The sequence below is a fragment of the Vidua macroura genome, chromosome 18 (assembly GCF_024509145.1).
Source record: "Vidua macroura isolate BioBank_ID:100142 chromosome 18, ASM2450914v1, whole genome shotgun sequence".
Lineage (NCBI taxonomy): Eukaryota > Metazoa > Chordata > Aves > Passeriformes > Viduidae > Vidua > Vidua macroura.
In genome coordinates, this window is record NC_071588.1 from 8,973,674 (window position 1) to 8,993,940 (window position 20,267).

General features: G+C 54.2%; 3 protein-coding genes and 2 gene segments (V, D, J or C); all 5 read right to left on the reverse strand.

Moving 5' to 3' along the window:
- Nucleotides 1-567: 567 nt before the first annotated feature.
- On the reverse strand, nucleotides 568-1,976 carry LOC128816497 (immunoglobulin lambda-1 light chain-like). The segment is given in 3 exon segments: nucleotides 568-875; nucleotides 1,470-1,764; nucleotides 1,897-1,976. Coding segments are annotated over 3 exon segments (639 nt in total).
- On the reverse strand, nucleotides 1,971-7,927 carry LOC128816498 (immunoglobulin superfamily DCC subclass member 3-like). Its single transcript, XM_053994161.1, is given in 7 exon segments — nucleotides 1,971-2,523; nucleotides 3,959-4,008; nucleotides 5,782-6,032; nucleotides 6,034-6,083; nucleotides 6,543-6,622; nucleotides 7,147-7,459; nucleotides 7,678-7,927. Coding segments are annotated over 7 exon segments (1,329 nt in total). The 3' UTR covers nucleotides 1,971-2,188.
- Nucleotides 7,928-10,222: 2,295 nt separating this feature from the next.
- On the reverse strand, nucleotides 10,223-12,147 carry LOC128816499 (immunoglobulin lambda-1 light chain-like). Its single transcript, XM_053994162.1, is given in 4 exon segments — nucleotides 10,223-10,721; nucleotides 10,724-10,960; nucleotides 11,409-11,816; nucleotides 12,120-12,147. Coding segments are annotated over 4 exon segments (1,020 nt in total). The 3' UTR covers nucleotides 10,223-10,374.
- A 318-nt stretch (nucleotides 12,148-12,465) lies between these two features.
- On the reverse strand, nucleotides 12,466-13,003 carry LOC128816433 (Ig lambda chain V-1 region-like). The segment is given in 2 exon segments: nucleotides 12,466-12,826; nucleotides 12,961-13,003. Coding segments are annotated over 2 exon segments (351 nt in total).
- Nucleotides 13,004-16,120: 3,117 nt separating this feature from the next.
- LOC128816500 (titin-like) lies at nucleotides 16,121-19,114 on the reverse strand. Its single transcript, XM_053994163.1, is given in 7 exon segments — nucleotides 16,121-16,335; nucleotides 16,579-16,757; nucleotides 17,329-17,531; nucleotides 17,533-17,624; nucleotides 17,627-17,703; nucleotides 18,086-18,604; nucleotides 19,011-19,114. Coding segments are annotated over 7 exon segments (1,389 nt in total).
- Between the last annotated feature and the right edge of the window lie 1,153 nt (nucleotides 19,115-20,267).

A 20,267-nucleotide genomic window follows, 5' to 3' on the forward strand; every position in this document is an offset into this window, starting at 1 on the left:
CACTATCACAGCTTTGTTTGGCCATGAGAAAAAATGGCTCAAAACCTTCCTCTCTTGACACTGGCTACTGTGTCTCACTTCCCCATTACACATCCCCATCAGAACTGCTGCTGTCCCAGCTACCACAGAAATAGACAGCCTCGTCCTCAGCTTAGACCCCAGTGATGGTTAATGTGCCTGTGTAGCTGGACCAGGATCCGGAGAATCGCGAAGGGATGTCTGAGGGTCTGCTGTTGCTTCCATAGATCACAGTGACACAGCTCAAGGCACCCCAGCACAGAGGCAGCAGGAGGAGGACATGGTCATCAGTAGCAAGATGTGACAGACTGGGGGACAAAGCCACACTGATCTTTGTAGGGACAAGGACGATGACCTTCAGACATGGTGGAGAACAAGAGAACGTCCAGTTCTGTGGGACAGCGAAAGAAGGACATTTGTAGCCATTGCTGTACAGAGGGGACAGGAACCCACCCTACAGCCAGCCAAGAGGGAGGAGAGCTGAAATATTTTCTTTCATTTTGGAGTCTGGAAATCCTTGGAATTCTCACTTCCTACTTCTTGTTGTCACTATACACCATAGCCACCACTGCTGCTGTCATCACTACCACAGAAATAGACAGCCTCATCCTCAGCTTGGACCCCAGTGATGGTTAACGTGGCCGAGGAGCCGGACTGGGATCCGGAGAATCGCGAAGGGATGTCTGAGGGTCTCTTGCTGTTTTCGTAGATCACAGTGACAAGGCCACTGCCAGGAACCTTCTGCTGATACCAGCCATAGTAGCTGCCACCCCCAGAGCAGGTGATCCTGACTGTGTCTCCCACCTTGGCTGACACTGAGGATGGCTGAGTAACTGCTGCTGCCTGGACCAGGGAACCTGGAGAGGGAGAGGAGAGAGGGGAGAAGAGGCAGCCAGTTAGTGGCACAGGAGCACAGCCCTCCCCAGGCAGGGGAACAGTAATGGGAGAATTCTGCTTTCAGGCACAACATGTGGGACACTCTGGGTGCAACCCCCACCCTGGGCACTTCTGAGGGATTGCTATAGCCAGAGCCTGAAACCTCTCCCTGCCCACTGCCCCTCAGGGCACTCCTCATCCCAGGCACTGAGGCTGGACAACCTGGGGATATGGCCTGCTGTGGACACCCGGCATCTGGGGCAGTTGGAGACACCCCTGCCCATGGACCAATGGGAACCATGTCCAGGCCAGCAGCCAGAGATTGCAAGGCAGGGGTCCCTATGCAGTTACAAGCTTTGTGTGGATATAATGCATGACAAAGCAATGAGGACATCTTCAACACACTATGGCCACCAGATGGGATGTGTCATGAGGACAGAATTGCAGACAAGACCTGGTAAATCAAGAGCCAAAATAGCTGCAGGCACCAAGGGTAGGAACTGCCTATGCTCTGAAACTCTTTCCCACAGAGGGGAAAGGTTCAGCAATCAAGAGGAGTGAAAAAATTACCCCACCATCACCAAGAGCCTGAGCAGCACTGCTGTCATAGCCACAGAAATAGACAGCCTCATCCTCGGCTTGGACCCCAGTGATGGTTAACGTGGCCGTGGAGCCAGATAAGGATCCGGAGAATCGCGAAGGGATGCCCGAGGGTCTGTTGGTGTTGTCGTAGATCACAGTGACAGGGGCACTGCCAGGGACCTTCTGCTGGAACCAGCCATACCAGTTGCTGCTAGCCCCAGAGCAGGTGATCCTGACAGTCTCTCTCACATTGGCTGACAATGAGGATGGCTGACTTAGTGATACTGCCTGGACCAGGAGAGGGAGAGGAGAAAGGGGAGGAGAGGAGGTCAGCCAGTGCCCCAGGAGAACAGACCTGCCTGGGCAGCAGGTTTACAAGGAATGCCACACTCAGAGGAGAATGAACCCAGACACAGTCACCAGCATATTTGAGGAGTAGAGCCCAGGCCAAGGCATCTCAGCAGAGAGTCAGCTCTGGCAGATGAAGGTGAACATGGTCATCAGTAGCAAGAGGCAGTGAGCTGTGGAACATAGATATACAAGATACACATATATACGAGTTTTGCAGGGACAAGGACAATGGTCCCCAGCCATAAAGTTCTGTTCTCTGGGACAAAAAATGGTATTCATAGCCATGGTAATGCAGAGGAGACATAAACCTTCCCCAGTCCCACAGCCACAACTCTGCTTGGCCATGAGAAGGACTGAATATCTATGCTTTTAATTCCTCTGTCTTTGTCACTTCACCAGCAGTACTGCTGCTGTCCTGGCCACCACAGAAATAGACAGCCTCGTCCTCGGCTTGGACCCCAGTGATGGTTAACGTGCCCGTGGAGCCGGAGGTAGAACCGGAGAATCGCGAAGGGATGTCCAAGGGTCTGCTGTTATCCCAGTAGATCACAGTGACAGGGCCACTGCCAGGAACCTTCTGCTGGAACCAGCCATAATAGTTGCTGCTACTCCCTGAGCAGGTGATCCTGACCGTGTCTCCCACCTTGGCCGACATCTTGGATGGCTGCTGGGTCACTGCTGCCTGGACCAGGGAACCTGGAGAGGGAGAGAAGAGAGGGGAGAAGAAAGAGATCAATCTGCACCCCAGGAACACAGCTTTCCCAGAGCAGCAGGATGTGGCCCTGCATGCAGAAGCCCTGTCCAGGTGCAGTGAGTCTGGCTATGGCACCTGAGCTGTAGGTGAACACTGTGAGGAGGGGAGGGGCCCAGGCCATGGTGCAATCCCACCAGCTCCATGTCCTCACCCTTTTTTTGGGCTGTGCTGTGGACCTTGTCTAGCTTTTAAGCCACTACATGTCTGGGACATGGCTCCTCCACGAAATTAAGACTCCATTCACAAGGTAGGAACCTGCTAGTCCATCTTTCCCCAGCTCCCACTCAGCTCCCTCATTAGGGGATACTTACCATACCACATTTTAACTGCTGAGAAAAGCTACCAGATTTATGATGAGTTACAGCTGTCATGGTGTTGGTTCCACTAGGGATCTCTAAAGCCAAGGGCCTCTGGTGCACTATCAATCTGCAAAACCATTGCTGTAAACTGCAGTTCTCAAACTTCAGTCATTCCTCAGAAACAGCATCCCCCAGCATCCATGGCCAACCTCAATCCTGACCAGCACTGCTGTCCCAGCCACCACAGAAATAGACAGCCTCGTCCTCGGCTTGGACCCCAGTGATGGTTAACGTGCCCCCAGAGCCGGAGAATCGCGAAGGGATGTCCGAGGGTCTCTTGTTGTTATCGTAGATCACAGTGACAGGGGCACTGCCAGGGACCTTCTGCTGGTACCAGCCATAGCTATAGCCATAGCTGCTACTACCCCCAGAGCAGGAGATCCTGACAATCTCTTCTATGCTGGCTGGCAGTGAGGATGGCAGCTGACTTAGTGCTGCCTGGACCAGGGCATGTGGAAGAGGAGAGAAGAGAGGGGAGAAGAGGGGAGCCAGTCAGTGTCCCAGGAGTACAGGCCTGCCTGGACAAGGTTTCAGGGAATGCAACAGCCATGGACAGAACAGACATGGACATGGTGACAAGCACATTCCATGAGCAGAGCCCAGCCAGTTGGTGAATGGCTGCACAGAAGCAGCTTTGGCAGCACAGAAGGACATGGCCATCTGTAGCAAGAGGCTGTGGGGGACACAGCTACACCAAGAGCTGCCAGGAGGGAGAAGGCCCAAAATCTTTCCTCTGCATTTTGAGCCTCTGTCACTTTCTCTTACTCATGGTCACCACACACCATAGCTACTGCCACTGCTGCTGTCAGCACTACCACAGAAATAGACAGCCTCGTCCTCGGCTTGGACCCCAGTGATGGTTAACGTGCCCGTGGAGCCGGACCTGGATCCAGAGAATCGCGAAGGGATGTCCGAGGGTCTGTTGTTATTGTAGTAGATGACAGTGACAGGGACACTGCTGGTACCAGCCATAGCTGTAGCTGCTACCAGAGCAGGTGATCCTGACGGTGTCTCCCACCTTGGCCGACAACTTGGATGGCTGGGTCAGCGCTGCCTGGACCAGGGAACCTGGAGAGGGAGAGAAGAGAGGGGAGAAGACAGGGGTCAGTCAGTGTCCCAGGAGCGCAGACCTGCCTGGGCAGCAGGATGGGGTCCCTGTGCCCAAAGGCCCAGTGCAGGCACAGTGAGTCTGGCCATGGCACCTGTGCTGTGGGCAAGCACTGTGAGGAGGAGAAGGGCCCAGGCTATGGTGTAACCTCACCAGCTCCATGTCCTCACATTGATGGGGCTGTGCTGCAGGCCTTGACCCACTTTTAAGCTCCTACTTGCTCAGGCACAGGCTCTCCATAGATATGTGGCACCTAGTGTTCCCTAGAGCTCCTGTGCCACTGCTCCCTCCACCCACTGCAGGCACCTCTGTTCCACCAAGAGGCAGAAAGATTGGTCTGAGTTGCCTGCTCCTTCCTCAGCATGACTGCTGAGCTCTCAGATCAGCCAGAGACCACTAATCCTGTTCCTGCCCAGTAGGACCATGGCTTCGCTGCAAACGTTCTGCTTCAACTGAGGGTGCCACCCTGTGCCTCTCTGAATTGCCACAAGAGAAATGCAGAGCAGAGAAATAGGGCTTTGAAAGGGAATGGGAACCACACCAAGATCAGGAGCTTCCAGGCTCAACAACACTAACGAAAATCAAGCCCCCACTTCCTCCAAATTCAAAGTGAGCTGAGGGTCTCCAGCAGTTTTGCAGCGACTGTGGGTAGAGGTGGTCTGGTGTTTGTACCAATCACGAAGCACCTGCACTCTTGTCCAGCCAGGGGCTGCCCCTCTGCCTCCTGCGCACAGCACGGCCCGCGGCAGCCGCCAAAGGAGCCTGCGGGGCTGCTCTGAACCTCGCTGGCACCTGGCTGGCCACAGCCCCTTTGCCTCCTGCCTGCCCCGTGAGCCTGCTGCCTGTGCAGTGGAGCCACACTGACACCGTGTGGGGACAAGAAGGGCCTCAGGGACAGCACCGCAGGAACTGAGAGCAGAGCCCGGCAACAGGACTCTGCCCTTGCTGCCTCTCACCCCTGCCACGGCTTCCACCAGAGATTCCTCCGGCCCTGGCCACGGCCATCAGGGTTTCTGCATGGCACCCTGCCCACGGCAGCCTTTGCTCACAGGGGAGAGGCTCTCACACAGACACAGGGTCCTTTGGCACAGCTGCTGGCACCAGAGATGAGTTGGCATCAGCCCAGAACTGGCAGGGACCAGCACCACTGTGGGTCTCCTGCTGCAATCATAGATCACAGTGACAGGGACCTCTGCTGGGACCAGGCATAGCCACTGCTACTGATCTTGAAAGTGTCTCCCAGGCTGGCTGACAGCTTGGACAGCTGACTCTGAGATGCTGCCTGGACCAGGAAATATAGACGGGGAGAGGGGAGAAGAAGGGTGTCAGTCAGTGCCCCAGGACAGCCTTCTCTGACCTGCAGGACAAGGGCTCCTGTGCCAAAAAGTCCTGATGGAACAGAGGGGTCACTGCCTCAGACAGAGCCCAAGGCCTGAGCTCAAGGCCAGGGCCCCATGAAGAGACATGTCAGAGCAAGAGGATGTGGCTGGCAGCAGAATGAGTTGGTGGGGCTGAGGACACGGCAAAGCCAGGCACTGACTGCAGAGCCCCAGGGCCTCCTCATGCACAGCATGAGGCAAGCAGGAGGCCATTCACAGCCAATGGTCATGGGGAGGGCACATGAAGCTGCATCAAGCCCACAGCCCTGCTCAGCTCTGAGAGAGAGGGCAGAAAAGCTCTGTTTTTACCTCCTCTGTACCTCATTTCCACGTCTCTCTCTGTAATCACCATACCAACTGCCACTGCTGCTGTCCCAGCCACCACAGAAATAGACAGCCTCGTCCTCGGCTTGGACCCCAGTGATGGTTAACGTGGCTGTGGAGCTGGAATAGGATCCAGAGAATTGCGAAGGGATGTCCGAGGGTCTCTGGTTATTGCTGTAGATCACAGTGACAGGGCCATTGCCAGGGATCTTCTGCTGGAACCAGGCATAGTTGCCATAGCTACCCCCAGAGCAGGTGATCCTGACAGTGTTGTCCACATTGGGCTGACAGCGAGGATGGCTGCTGAGTTAGCACTGCCTGGACCAGGGAACCTGGAGAGGGAGAGAAGAGAGGGGAGAAGACGGGGGTCAGTCAGTGCCCCAGGAGAACAGACCTGCCTGGGCAGCAGGTTTACAGGGAATACCACACTCAGAGGAGAATGAACCCAGACAAAGTCTGGGTTTGAGGAGTATTTGAGGAGTAGAGCCCAGGCCAAGGCATCTCAGCAGAGAGTCAGCTCTGGCAGATGAAGGTCATCAGTAGCAAGAGGCAGTGAGCTGTGGAACACAGATATACACAGGTACACAGATATGAGTTTTGCAGGGACAAGGACAATGGTCCCCAGCCATAAAGTTCTGTTCTCTGGGACAAGAAATGGTATTCATAGCCATGGTAATGCAGAGGAGACATAAACCTTCCCCAGTCCCACAGCCACAACTCTGCTTGGCCATGAGAAGGACTAAAAATCTATGCTTTTATTTCCTCTGTCTTTGTCACTTCACCAGCAGTACCGCTGCTGTCCTGGACACCACAAAAATAGACAGCCTCGTCCTCGGCTTGGACCCCAGTGATGGTTAACGTGGCCGTGGAGCTGGAGGTAGAACCAGAGAATTGCGAAAGGATGCCCGAGGGTCTGCTGCTATCCAAATACATCACAGTGACAGCGGCACTGCCAGGAACCTTCTGCGGTACCAGGCAAAGTATTTGTTGGGATTGCCTTCAGAACAGTTGATCTTAAGAGTCTCTCCCAATTTGGCTGACACCAAGGATGGCTGACTCAGTGATGCTTCCTGGACCAGAGAACTTGAAGAGGAAGAAAAGAGAGGGGAGAGGAGGAGCTAAGTCAGTGTCCCAGGTACACACATCTGCTTGGACAAGATTACAGGGAATCCAGCAGTTAGACATGGCCATGGTCACAGGCACATTCCATGAGCAGAGCCCAGCCAGTTGGTGAATGGCTGCACAGAAGCAGCTTTGGCAGCACAGAAGGACATGGCCATCTGTAGCAAGAGGCTGTGGGGGACACAGCTACACCAAGAGCTGCCAGGAGGGAGAAGGCCCAAAATCTTTCCTCTGCATTTTGAGCCTCTGTCACTTTCTGTTACTCACTGTTACCTCACACCATAGCCACTGCTGCTGCTGCCTTCATAGCTACCACAGAAATAGACAGCCTCGTCCTCGGCTTGGACCCCAGTGATGGTTAACGTGCCCGTGGTGCCAGACCTGGATCCGGAGAATTGTGAAGGGATGTCCGAGGGTCTGTTGTTATTGTAGTAGATCACAGTGACAGGGGCACTGCCAGGGACCTTCTGCTGGAACCAGCCATAGTCGCTGCTGCTGCTACCCCCAGAGCAGGTGATCCTGACGGTGTCTCCCACCTTGGCTGACAGAGAGGATGGCTGAGTCACTGCTGCCTGGACCAGGGAACCTGGAGAGGGAGGAGAGGGGAGAAAATGAGGGTCAGTCAATGTCCCAGGAACACAGATCAGCCTGGGCAGGGGAACATGGCCCCTCTGCCCTCCAGGCACAATGACTTTGGCCATGGCACCTGAGCGGTGGGTGAGCGCTGTAGAGCGGGAGGGGCCCAGGCCATGGTGCAATCCCACCAATTCCATGACCTCACAGGGATGGGGCTGTGCCACAGACCTTGACCAGCAGAGCTGCTGCTGTCCAAGGCACCAAAGAAATAGACAGCCTCATCCTCAGCTTGGACCCCAGTGATGGTTAACATGCCTGTGGAGCTGGATATGGATCCAGAGAACTGTGAAGGGATGTCCAAGGGTCTCTTATCATTAAGATAGATCACAGTGACAGGGGCACTGCCAGGGACCTTCTGCTGGTACCAGCCATAGTTGTTGCTGCTCCCAGAGCAGGTGATCTTCATGGTTTTATCCATGTTTAATTACACTGAGTATGGCTGACTCAGTGATCCTGCCTAGGCCAAGGAGACTGGAGAGGGAGAGGGGTAACACCAGAAAGATCAGTTATTTCTCCCCAGGAGCACAGCTCTGCCCAGGCAATGTGACAGTCCCCTGTGCCCAATGGTTCTGGTGCCACACTGGGACAAACACTTCCTCAAGAGAGGAAGATTAGAGAAGGAGAGCTGGCAGCAGCAGAGCAGTAGAACATCACCCTCCAAGGGAAAGGGACTTGGACATGGCTACAGAAACATGGGGGAATCAGGCCCCAGCCTGGCCCAGGGCAATGCAGCAGAGACAGCTTCAGCAGCAGTAGCAGCAGCAGCAGGAGGGAGCAGCCTGAAGCAAATGGCAACAGGGCTGCAGATGAGGCAGTGACATTCCTATTATGGGGACAGGGGAAAGAGCCACTGTGAGTTTGCAGGCCCCAAGTTGGGCAACTCTCTGGGGGCTCCCCTGGCAGGGGAGACCATCCTAGAGCAATTCTGTGTCAGGAACATGAGACGCATTGGACTTTTTCGGTCTTCAGCTTCTGATTATTATTAGCAAAACTTCAGCACGCCATCTGCACCAGACTCTGCGTGCAGGAAAAACAGCACAAAAATGGCTAACAATCTCTTGTTTCAAGGCCTTTTAAGTCTAATCAAAAACTAAGCTACTCAATTAAGAAGTGACACCTAAATTATTTTCCTTTGTAACCCAATAACTGACCCCTAAAGACCTGCAATGCAGATTTTTCTACCCAATTACAAGATACCACCTAAACCCAAGACAAAGAAGGAGGAAGAAGAAAGAAGAAAGGAACTCAAGACAACACCCTATATCCTCCATCTTGAACCCATCTATAACATACTAAAAATCCTAAAACCTAAATTTCTCACCTATGTGACATACTACACTACTCTCTACAATCTCTACAATCTATTTCACACTTTTGTGGTTTCTAGTTTACCTTGAGGCTTTGGAAGTCTTCTCCATGAATGAGGCTAAAAGTCAGCACTCCCCTGGGGGTCAAGACACCCCAGATCAGACAGAGAAATATTCCTGAGCCCTCAGTTTCCACATGACCCTGTTCCTTGTCATGCACATTCACGTCCTTAGGCAGGGTACAGGAACCTGCCTCAAGTCCACTATCACAGCTTTGTTTGGCCATGAGAAAAAATGGCTCAAAACCTTCCTCTCTTGACACTGGCTACTGTGTCTCACTTCTCCATTACTCACTGGCTTCATCACCCCTACCAGTACTGCTGCTGTCCCAGTTACCACAGAAATAGACAGCCTCGTCCTCGGCTTGGACCCCAGTGATGGTTAACGTGCCCGTGGAGCCGGACTTGGATCCGGAGAATCGCGAAGGGATGTCCGAGGGTCTCTTGTCATTGTTGTAGATCACAGTGACAGGGGCACTGCCAGGGACCTTCTGCTGGAACCAGCCAGCATAATCAGAGCTGTAGCTACTAAGCCCAGAGCAGGTGATCCTGACGGTGTCTCCCACCTTGGCCTTCATCTCGGATGGCTGCTGAGTCACTGCTGCCTGGACCAGGGAACCTGGAGAGGAAGAGAAGAGAGGGGAGAAGATGAGGGTCAGTCAGTGTCCCAGGAGCACAGGCCTGACTGGGCAGCAAGATGGGGTCCCTGTGCCCAAAGGCCACATCCTGACTCAGCAAGTCTGGCCATGGCACCTGAGCTGTGGTGAGCACTGCGAGGAGAGGAGCTGCCCAGGCTCCAGTGTGATCCCACCAGCTTCATGATGTCACACTGATGGGGCTGTGCTGTGGCACCCAACATCCTCTTATGTGCCTGCCTACCTGAGACAGGCCCTCCATAGAAATGTGTCCCCCAACATCTCCTGACAGCTTCTGTCCCACTGCTTCCTCTCTTTCTTGCCCACCAATGCAGCAAGATAACTCCAGGCCACCTGCTCCCTTGGGCACTTAATTGGGAAAAACAGGTCCTGCTGCAAGCACAGATGGTGTATCTTAGAAGCTGGTGTATCTCAGGAGCCACAGGACTACATTCAGCTGGATTGAGGTGTGTGGGCAAAGGCCCCTCAGTCTTAGCAAAGATCAGCTCTTCTAGCCACTCCCTTCCCATGCAGGGACTTCTGCACAGGGCTGTGCACCTGCAGCACCCCAGCCAAGCCCATGGTCCCCCACCAGTGCTGAGGTGCCACAACAGCCTCAATGCAGGCACTGCCTCAGCACCAGTGACTCTCCCCCTTGTCAGCAGCCTCACAGGGAGCAGAAGGGCTCTGCATCCTGAAGCCCTTAGAGCACAAGGGCAAGTACCCAGCCTGGCCAGCCTCACACATCTGCACAGACCTCTCCACACCACCCTTCCCAGACCTGCCTCTGCCTTTCCATGCTGCTCCTTTGGCCGTGAAGGCAGACAAAGAAAATTGCAAAGGGATGCTCGAGGGTATGTTGCTCTAGTGACAGGCACTGCTAGGGACTCTTTGACTGGACCAGCCAGCATAAGTCTCGCTACCGCTAAGCCCAGAGAGACGGATCTTTGTGGTTTCTCTGAGGTTAGCTGACACCAAGGATGGCTGACTCAGCAATACTGCCTGGACCAGGGGAGAAGGAGACAGGAAAAGAGGTTCAGCAAGGCAGGCAGCTCTATCCTGATGCTTGATACTGGAATGCAGGGAATCCTCACAGAAATCTGCCATGGTAGGTTTTTGTATCACATCAACAAACCACTGTGCAACTGTAGCAGCATCACTGCTGCCATCATAGCTACCACAGAAATAGACAGCCTCATCCTCGGCTTGGACCCAGTGATGGTTAACGTGTTCGAGAAACGAAAGCTGGATCCGGAGAATCGCGAAGGGATGTCCGAGGGTCTCTTGTCATTGTAGTAGATCACAGTAACAGGGGCACTGCCAGGGACCTTCTGCTGGTACCAGCCATGCCAGCCGCTGCTAGCCCCAGAGCAGGTGATCCCAAGAGTCGCTCGCATGTTTGCTGACATCCAGGATGGCTGAGTAACTGCTGCTGCCTGGACCAGGGAACCTGGAGAGGGAGAGGAGAGAGGGGAGAAGGACAGGGGACAGTCAGTGTTCCAATAGCACAGATAAGGTTATGGGGAATGCAAAAGTCAAAGGAGAACAGACATGGAAAATGGCCACAGGCACAACTGGGGAGCACAGCTTGGCCCCATGTATCCCAGCACACAGGCACTAAGAGGAGGACATAGTCATTTGTAGTAGGTCATAGAACAGTGGGAGACAAAGCCACACTATAGGTTTTGTAGGGAGCAGAACAATGATCACCAGCCACAAAGCCACCTCCCAGTCTCTAGGACACAAAATGAGAAAAATTCAGGGCAAGGATCATGTGGAGGAGAGAAAAACCTGCCCCAGTCCCGCATCCACACCTCTGCTTGGTCATGAGAATGACAGAAAATCTCCATTTTTACTTCCTCTCTACCTCACTTGAAAATCTCTCTTTGTCACTGTACCAGCACCACTGCTGTCCCTGCCACCACAGAAATAGACAGCCTCATCCTCGGCTTGGACCCCGGTGATGGTTAACGTGGCAGTGGTCCCGGATGTGGATCTGGAGAATCACAAAGGGATGCCTGAGGGTCTCTTGTCATTGTAGTAGACCACAGTGACAGGGGCACTGCCAGGGACCTTCTGCTGGTACCAGGCATAGTTGCTGTAGCTACTCCCAGAGCAGGTGATTTTGATGGTCACTCCCACGCTGGCTGACATGGAGGATGGCTGACTCAGTGATGATGCCTGGACCAGGGAGCCTGGAGAGGGAGAGGAGAGAGGGGAGGAGAGGGGGTGAGTCAGTGACCTGGGAACACAGATCTCCCCAGGCAGTGGGACAATGATTGGACCCCAGTGCTCAAAGTCCCCAGCTGGTCACACTGAGTCTGGCCAGGATATCTGCACCAGGGATGAATAACACTGTGAGGAGGGGGACAAGGTAAGCCAGGTGCCAGCTGCTCAGAGATCACAGGATGGGGATGGGTTCAGGCTCCTTGCTGTTGTGAGGTCATAGTGGGATGTTGTCCAGGGTCAGGGGCTTCTCTGAGGGCCAGAGGTGCTTGGGGGCTCCTGCACAGGCTGAAAGTGAGCCCAGTAGGCTGGCACTGAGTACACACAGCCAATGCAGCTTTAGGCCAGCAGCTTCTTTTGAACACAACAGAGCATTCCCTGACCAGTCCTGATCTGCCCTGGCAGCCTCATGCATGACCCCAGAGCTCCAGCACCCATGGGAAATATCCCTTCCCAGTCTTTAAGGGCAAAGATTTGGCCCAGCTCCCTGGCCCATGTCATGGCCCCCGCTCCTTGGTGCTGGGGCCACAAGGCTGAGCTCTCTTGGGTGATGTTCAGGGGCTCCTGGCACAGCTGGGCTGGGAGCTGGGCTGGGAGGCAGCCAGCAGGGCCCTTGACAGAAGCTGAGGAACACAGGGGGACATTGGCCTTGGTACAGTGTGTGGGGACAGGGCTGTGGGGAGGTCATCCCTTCCCCAGATGACAGAAAATAGGCACAGGGATGGGATTTTAAGAGACAGCTGAGGTGGGAGGCTTTTGTATCGCTTCCCCATTGTTCTGTGTCACTGTGCAGCATCACTGCTACTGTCAGCACTACCACAGAAATAGACAGCCTCGTCCTCGGCTTGGACCCCAGTGATGGTTAACGTGGCCGTGGAGCCGGACTGGGATCCGGAGAATCGCGAAGGGATGTCCGAGGGTCTGCTGTTGCTGTTGTAGATCACAGTGACAGGGGCACTGCCAGGGACCTTCTGCTGATGCCAGCCAGCATAGCCCCAGCTGCTAATCCCGGAGCAGGTGGTCCTGACGGTGTCTCCCACCTTGGCTGACAGTGAGGATGGCTGACTTGGTGCTGCCTGGACCAGGGAACCTGGAGAGGGAGAGAAGAGAGGGGAGAAGACGGGGGTCAGTCAGTGTCCTAGGAGCACAGACCTCTTGATGGAAGAGCATGTGGCCCCTGTGTCCAGAAGCCCTGTTCAGGCACAGAAAGTCTGGCCATGGCACCTGAGCTGTGGGCAAGTACTGCGAGGAGAATGGCCCAGGCCATGGTACAATCCCACCAGCTCCATATCCTCACAGTGACTGGGCTGTCTTGTGGGCCTTGACTTCCTTTTAAGCCCCTACATGCCCAGGCACAGGCCCTCCATGGATATGTGGCACCCAGTGTTCCCTGGAAGTCCTGTCCCAATGCTACCACCACATGCTGCAGGCACCTCTGGCCCACCAAAGATCGCTCTGGGTTGCCTGCTCCTTTCCCAGTATGGCTGATGTACTCTCAGATCAGCTGCAGACTACCCCGAGCCTGTTCCAGTAGGACCATGGCCTTGCTACACTGGGAGTTCTGTGCACAGAGCAGGGACAACACCACCTGGCCATGGGGACACATCCACCTGTCCTGGAGCACCCAAGGCTGGTTGGTGCCTCCTGGTCACACAGGGCACTGTGCTCCCTCTTGCTGATCATCAGCTGGGAAAACCACATCCTGCTTCAACTGAGGGTGCCACCCTGTGCCTCTCTGAATTGCCACAAGAGAAATGCAGAGCAGAGAAATAGGGCTTTGAAAGGGAATGGGAACCACACCAAGACCAGGAGCTTCCAGGCTCAACAACACTAAGGAAAATCAAGCCCCCACTTCCTCCAAATTCAAAGTGAGCTGAGGGTCTCCAGCAGTTTTGCAGCGACTGTGGGTAGAGGTGGTCTGGTGTTTGTATCAATCACGAAGCACCTGCACTCTTGTCCAGCCAGGGGCTGCCCCTCTGCCTCCTGTGCACAGCATGGCCCGCGGCAGCCGCCAAAGGAGCCTGCGGGGCTGCTCTGAACCTCGCTGGCACCTGGCTGGCCACAGCCCCTTTGCCTCCTGCCTGCCCCGTGAGCCTGCTGCCTGTGCAGTGGAGCCACACTGACACCGTGTGGGGACAAGAAGGGCCTCAGGGACAGCACTGCAGGAACTGAGCAGAGCCCGGCAACAGGACTCTGCCCTTGCTGCCTCTCACCCCTGCCACGGCTTCCACCAGAGATTCCTCCGGCCCTGGCCACGGCCATCAGGGTTTCTGCATGGCACCCTGCCCACGGCAGCCTTTGCTCACAGGGGAGAGGCTCTCACACAGACACAGGGTCCTTTGGCACAGTTGCTGGCACCAGAGATGAGTTGGCATCAGCCCAGAACTGGCAGGGACTGGCAGGGACCAGAATGTCCAGAGATCATGACAGGGATTGTCCTAGATCCTCTGAGCAACCATAGGACAGGGCATTTTGAGGGCAGGGACTAATAGCCCCAGCACAGCTCTTCCCTTCAGAAGCCATGCCATTTCAATGTCCTCCAGCACCACTGAGGGTCTCTTCAAGCTGTTATAGATCACAGGGGCACCATCAGAGATCTTTCTGTGGGACCAGGCACAGCCACTGCTAGCCCCGGAGGTCTTGATGGTTTCTCCCAGACTGGCTGACGCTGAGGATGGCTGACTCAGAGATGCTGCCTGGGCCAGGGACTATGGAGAAGGGCAAGAGAGGGAAGTAGAGAGGTTTCACCCAGTGTTCCAGGAACATGGCCATCTCCTGGGCAGGGGGATGGGGAATACCACACTCAAAGGACAATGAGTGCAACCACAGCCACTAGTGAATCTGGGTAGGAGAGACAAGCCAAACGTACCCCAAGGCATCCCAGCACAGAGGTACCTCTGGCAATAGCAGGAGAATGTGGTCATCAGTAGCAAGAGGCAGTGGGATGGGGGACAAAGCCACACACCATGAGTATTGTAGGGACCAGGACAATGTTCCCCAGCCCCAGGTTTCCCTTCAGTGCCCTAGGACACGAAAGGGGGGACATTTGTAGCCACAGTCATGCAGAGGAGACAAAAACCTGCCCCAGCCTCACATCCATCACTCTACTTGGCGATGAGAGGAACAGTAAAATGCCATTTTCATTTCCCCTGTACATAATTTGAAAATCTGTCATTTTCATTACAACAACATAGCTGCTGTCTATGCTACCACAGAAATAGACAGCCTCGTCCTCGGCTTGGACCCCAGTGATGGTTAACGTGCCCCCAGAGCCAGAGAATCGCGAAGGGATGTCCGAGGGTCTCTTGTTGTTATCGTAGATCACAGTGACAGTCGGAACCCAAGGTGTCCCTCAGACACTCTTGGATGTTCCAGGTCCAGGTCAGAAGCATCTGAGACCCTGGCAGGCAGGCGGAAACCCCTGTGGTTTTGAATTTGATCCATGGAACAATTTACCAACCTTGCAGGAAGAACAAGAAATCACAAAAGTTTAGATATTATAATGGAAGTAGTCACAAAGTGAAAGGAAGGATTTTTGAGTGCTGTACAGGGGGGGTTTAGGCCTTGTACAGAGGGGTCTGAGTTTTGTACATGGGGGTCAGAAGTTTTAAGATGGAGGGATTTGGGCATGCCCTGTCCTCCTTCTTTCTCCTTCCTATCCTCCATGTTCTTGGTGATGTTGGTACTCACAGATTGGTTTAGAGTAGAAAGTCACTGTTCAATATAGGTAATAGGCATTGGGGAAAAACTAGAAACATTTAATAGGTAATGTGTGATATAAAAGATGGCACCAGCCCCTTGGGCGGGGGAGACGGAGAGAGACGCAGAGGGAGAAGGAGTCAGGGAGAGTGTCAGGGAGTGCGTGTGCTTTGAGATAACACGCAATAAACTACCTTGAGACTGGACGACTGAAGACTACTGAGTCTTTCTTTGAAGGCCCGGGTTGGAGGAGAGACTTTACCACCTCCCGGGGTCACCCCAATCTGGGGGTGAGCCTTGTCATGACAGGGCCACTGCCAGGGACCTTCTGCTGGTACCAGCCATAGTAGCCGTAGCTGCTACTGGAGCAGGTGATCCTGATGGTGTCTGCCACCTTGGCTGACAGAGAGGATGGCTGAGTCACTGCTGCCTGGACCAGGGTACCTGGAGAGGGAGAGAAGAGAGGGGAGAAGACAGGGATCAGTCAGTGTCCCAGGTGCACAGACCTGCCATAGCAGCAGGACGCAGACCCTGTGCCCAAAGGCCCCAAAGATACCATGAAGTGGCCCAGAGACGCACACAGAACACAGGGCATGAGGGTGCCTCCAATGTGCTGACCAGCATTGCTGCCATCATTTACCACAGAAATAGACTCTCTTGTCCTTGGCTTGGACCCCAGTGATGGTTAAGGTGTTTGTGGAGCTGGATGTGGATCTAGAATGCCCGAGGGTCTCTTGTTGTCGTTATAGATCACAGGGATAGGGCCACTGCCAGGAACCTTCTGTTGGAACCAGCCAAAGCCAAAGATGTTGCTAACCCCAGAGCAGGTGATCCTGATGGGGTCTCCCACCTTGGCTGACAGTGAGGATGGCTGACTCAGTGCTGCCTGGACCAGGGAACCTGGAGAGGGAGGGAGGAGAGGGGAGAAGAGGGGAGTCAGTCAGTGTCCAAGGGGCACAGACTGGGCAGCAGGGTGGTACCCCTGTGCCCAAAGTCCCCAAGATGCAATGGAGGGGCCCAGAGCTGCAGACAGAACCCAAAAGATGAGGGTCCTGCAGGGAGAAATGGCAGCAGCAAAAGTAAAGAGAATGCTGGAGTCAGTGCCTCCACGGTGCTGGACACCACTGCTGCTGTCATAGCTACCACAGAAATAGACAGCCTCATCCTCGGCTTGGACCCCAGTGATGGTTAACGTGCCCGTGGAGCCGGACTTGGATCCGGAGAATCGCGAAGGGATGTCCGAGGGTCTCTTGTCATTCTGGTAGATCACAGTGACAGGGCCACTGCCAGGGACCTTCTGCTGGTACCAGCCATAGCTGCCGCTACTCCCAGAGCAGGTGATTTTGTTGTGGGGTCATAGTGGGATGTTGTCCAGGGTCAGGGGCTTCTCTGAGGGCCAGAGGTGCTTGGGGGCTCCTGCACAGGCTGAAAGTGAGCCCAGTAGGCTGGCACTGAGTACACACAGCCAATGCAGCCTTAGCCCAGCAGCTTCTCTTGAACACAACAGAGCATTCCCTGACCAGCCCTGATCTGCCCTGGCAGCCTCATGCATGACCCCAGAGCTCCAGCACCCATGGGAAATATCCCTTCCTAGGCTTTGAAGGCAAAGATTTGGCCCAGCCCCTTGGCACTTGGTGCTGGGGCCACAAGGCTGAACTCCCTGGTGTGGTGTGCAGGGGTGATGGGCACAGCTGGACTGAGAAGCAGCCAGCATGTCCCTTGACAGAAGCTGAGGAGCATAGGGAGACCTTGCTGCTGGCTCAATATGCAGGGACAGGGCTGCGGGGAGGTCGTCCCTTCCTCAAATGACAGGAGAAGGGCACAGTCATAAGACTCTTCAGAGACAGCTGAGGTGGGAGGCTTTTGTATCGCTTCCCCATTGTTCTGTGTCACTGTGCAGCATCACTGCTGCTGTCAGCACTACCACAGAAATAGACAGCCTCGTCCTCGGCTTGGACCCCAGTGATGGTTAACGTGGCCGTGTTGCCGGAGGCAGAACCGGAGAATCGCGAAGGGATGCCCGAGGGTCTGCTGTTGCTGCTGTAGATCACAGTGACAGGGGCACTGCCAGGGACCTTCTGCTGGTACCAGCCATAGTTGTCGCTGATACCAGGCATAGTTGCCACTGCCACCACAGGTGTTAATCCGGGCGGTGTCTCCCATGTTGGCTGACACTGAGGATGATTCACTAGTGCTGCCTGGACCAGGGAATGTGGAGAGGGAGAGGGTAGAGGAGGATCAGCCAGTCTCCCAGGAGCACAGACCTTCCTGGACAAGGTTACAGGGAATGCAACAGTCAAGGGCAGAACAGACAGGGACAAGGTCACAGGCTCATTTGAGGAGAAGAGTTCAGCCCATTGCAGGATGGCTGCACAGAAGAAGTTCTTGCAGCACAGGAGGAGATGGTCATCAGTATCAAGAGGCTGTAAGGGACACAGCTACACCAAGATCTTTGTAGGAACAGGACAATGGGCCCCAGCTGCACAGTCACTTCCTGATCTCTGCAACACCAAAGAGAGAACATTCCGTGCTGTGGCCATGCAGAAGGGACAGGAATCTGCCTCATTCACACGTCCAGCCAGGAGGGAGAAGGACCAAAATATTTCCTCTGGTTTTGGAGTGTGTCTCACTTCCTGGTACTCATTGTCACCATACACCATAGCTGCCACTGCTGCTGTCATAGCCACCACAGAAATAGACAGCCTCGTCCTCGGCTTGGACCCCAGTGATGGTTAACGTGCCCGTGGAGCCGGATAAGGATCCGGAGAATCGCGAAGGGATGTCCGAGGGTCTCTTGTCATTAGCATAGATCACAGTGACAGGGGCACTGCCAGGGACCTTCTGCTGGAACCAGCCAGCATAAGCATAGCTGCTGCTAAGCCCAGAGCAGGTGATCCTGACGGTGTTTCTGGTCTCCTTCACTTGTCTGACACTCAGGATGGCTGCTGAGTCAGCGCTGCCTGGACCTGGGAACCTGGAGAGGAAGAGAAGAGAGGGGAGAAGACAGGGGTCAGTCAGTGTCCCAGGAGCACAGGCCTGCCTGGGCAGCAAGATGGGGTCCCTGTGCCCAAAGGCCACATCCTGGCTCAGCAAGTCTGGCCATGGCACCTGAGCTGTGGTGAGCACTGCGAGGAGAGGAGCTGCCCAGGCTCCAGTGTGATCCCACCAGCTTCATGATGTCACACTGATGGGGCTGTGCTGTGGCACCCAACATCCTCTTATGTGCCTGCCTACCTGAGACAGGCCCTCCATAGAAATGTGTCCCCCAACATCTCCTGACAGCTTCTGTCCCACTGCTTCCTCTCTTTCTTGCCCACCAATGCAGCAAGATAACTCCAGACCACCTGCTCCCTTGGGCACTTAATTGGGAAAAACAGGTCCTGCTGCAAGCCAGGACACCAGAAGCTGGTGTGCTTCAGGAGCCACAGGACTACATTCAGCTGGATTGAGGTGTGTTGCAAAGGCCCCTGAACCGTAGCCAAGTTCCATGGATGGCAGGAACATTTTCTACCCTGCCTTGCCAATGCATCTTCTGCTGCCACCTTCAGCAAGCCTGTGATCCTGATGTCACCCACCCTCTGCGCATCCCCTGAGGCAGCTCAGCTCTTCCAGCCACTCCCTTCCCATGCAGGGACTTCTGCACAGGGCTGTGCACCTGCAGCACCCCAGCCAAGCCCATGGTCCCCCACCAGTGCTGAGGTGCCACAACAGCCTCAATGCAGGCACTGCCTCGGCACCAGTGACTCTCCCCCTTGTCAGCAGCACCACAGGGAGCAGAAGGGCTCTGCATCCTGAAGCCCTTGGAGCACAAGGGCAAGTGCCCAGCCTGGCCAGCCTCACACACCTGTTTAATGATGCTCTTGTGCATGAAGTAGTTAGAACATCAGAACATGGTGCAAGCCGTCCTTTGAGGTCAGCTGTGTTGCATGAGCTCAGCTAAAGTCATGATGCTTTTTATTTGCTGTTAGTCATACTTGACATACTCTGGAATTGTGGCCTGATCAGAATGACACTACAACAGCCTTGGTTCTCCCACAGTTGCTCCTAGCTCTCTAAAGCTGCAATTTCAACTCTCTCCCTCTAATGACCATACAACACAGAAAAGGTGAGTAGAGAACTCGTAAAATGCTAACTAAATTTCTGCTCCTCCTGCAAAGTCTTAAGTGCCAGACTAAACTGTGCTCTTCATGTCTTTAGGCAGAGCCTCATTTCTCTTGGTTTTGTCCCATCCATCTCCCCCATAGTTTTGACTTTGTATATGCTTGCCTAAACTGCTTAAAATAAAAATTTAATAAAAACATATACAAAAGTCTGTCTACAGAGGTATTGAAGATAAAAGCACAAAGAACAAACAGTGGTGGAGTATCCTGCTGCAAATGATCTGTAGAATGCTATTGCAATCACAAATGATATAAACAAGTAGTACCAGTCATTAGATAAAATCCGCTTGCATTGTTTTCACTGTTCTTTCCCAGAAGTCATCAAGTGAAATAATGGTTCCATCAGTAGATCGTCTTGGAAGTCTTGTTTTTCCAAAAGCTTGAGAGCTTTAGCCTTAGCAGTTTATCCAACTGAAAATCAGTCTCCCCTTTGCTGCCATCCTATGGCAGGCTGCTGCAACAGGGTGAGGATGCAGTGTGAAATGCTGTCTTCAGAGGGTAGCAGAGGTTGCTTCGCTTTTCAGTGTTAAACAGATTCTTCACCCCATTCCAGCACTTCATATTAATTTTCCCTAGGGAAGGCGATCAGCTTGGTCTATCATATCACTCCCGCTGAGATATATTCCAGCATTTCATGTGTTTGCACCATGGCTGATGAGGTCAAGATGCTGA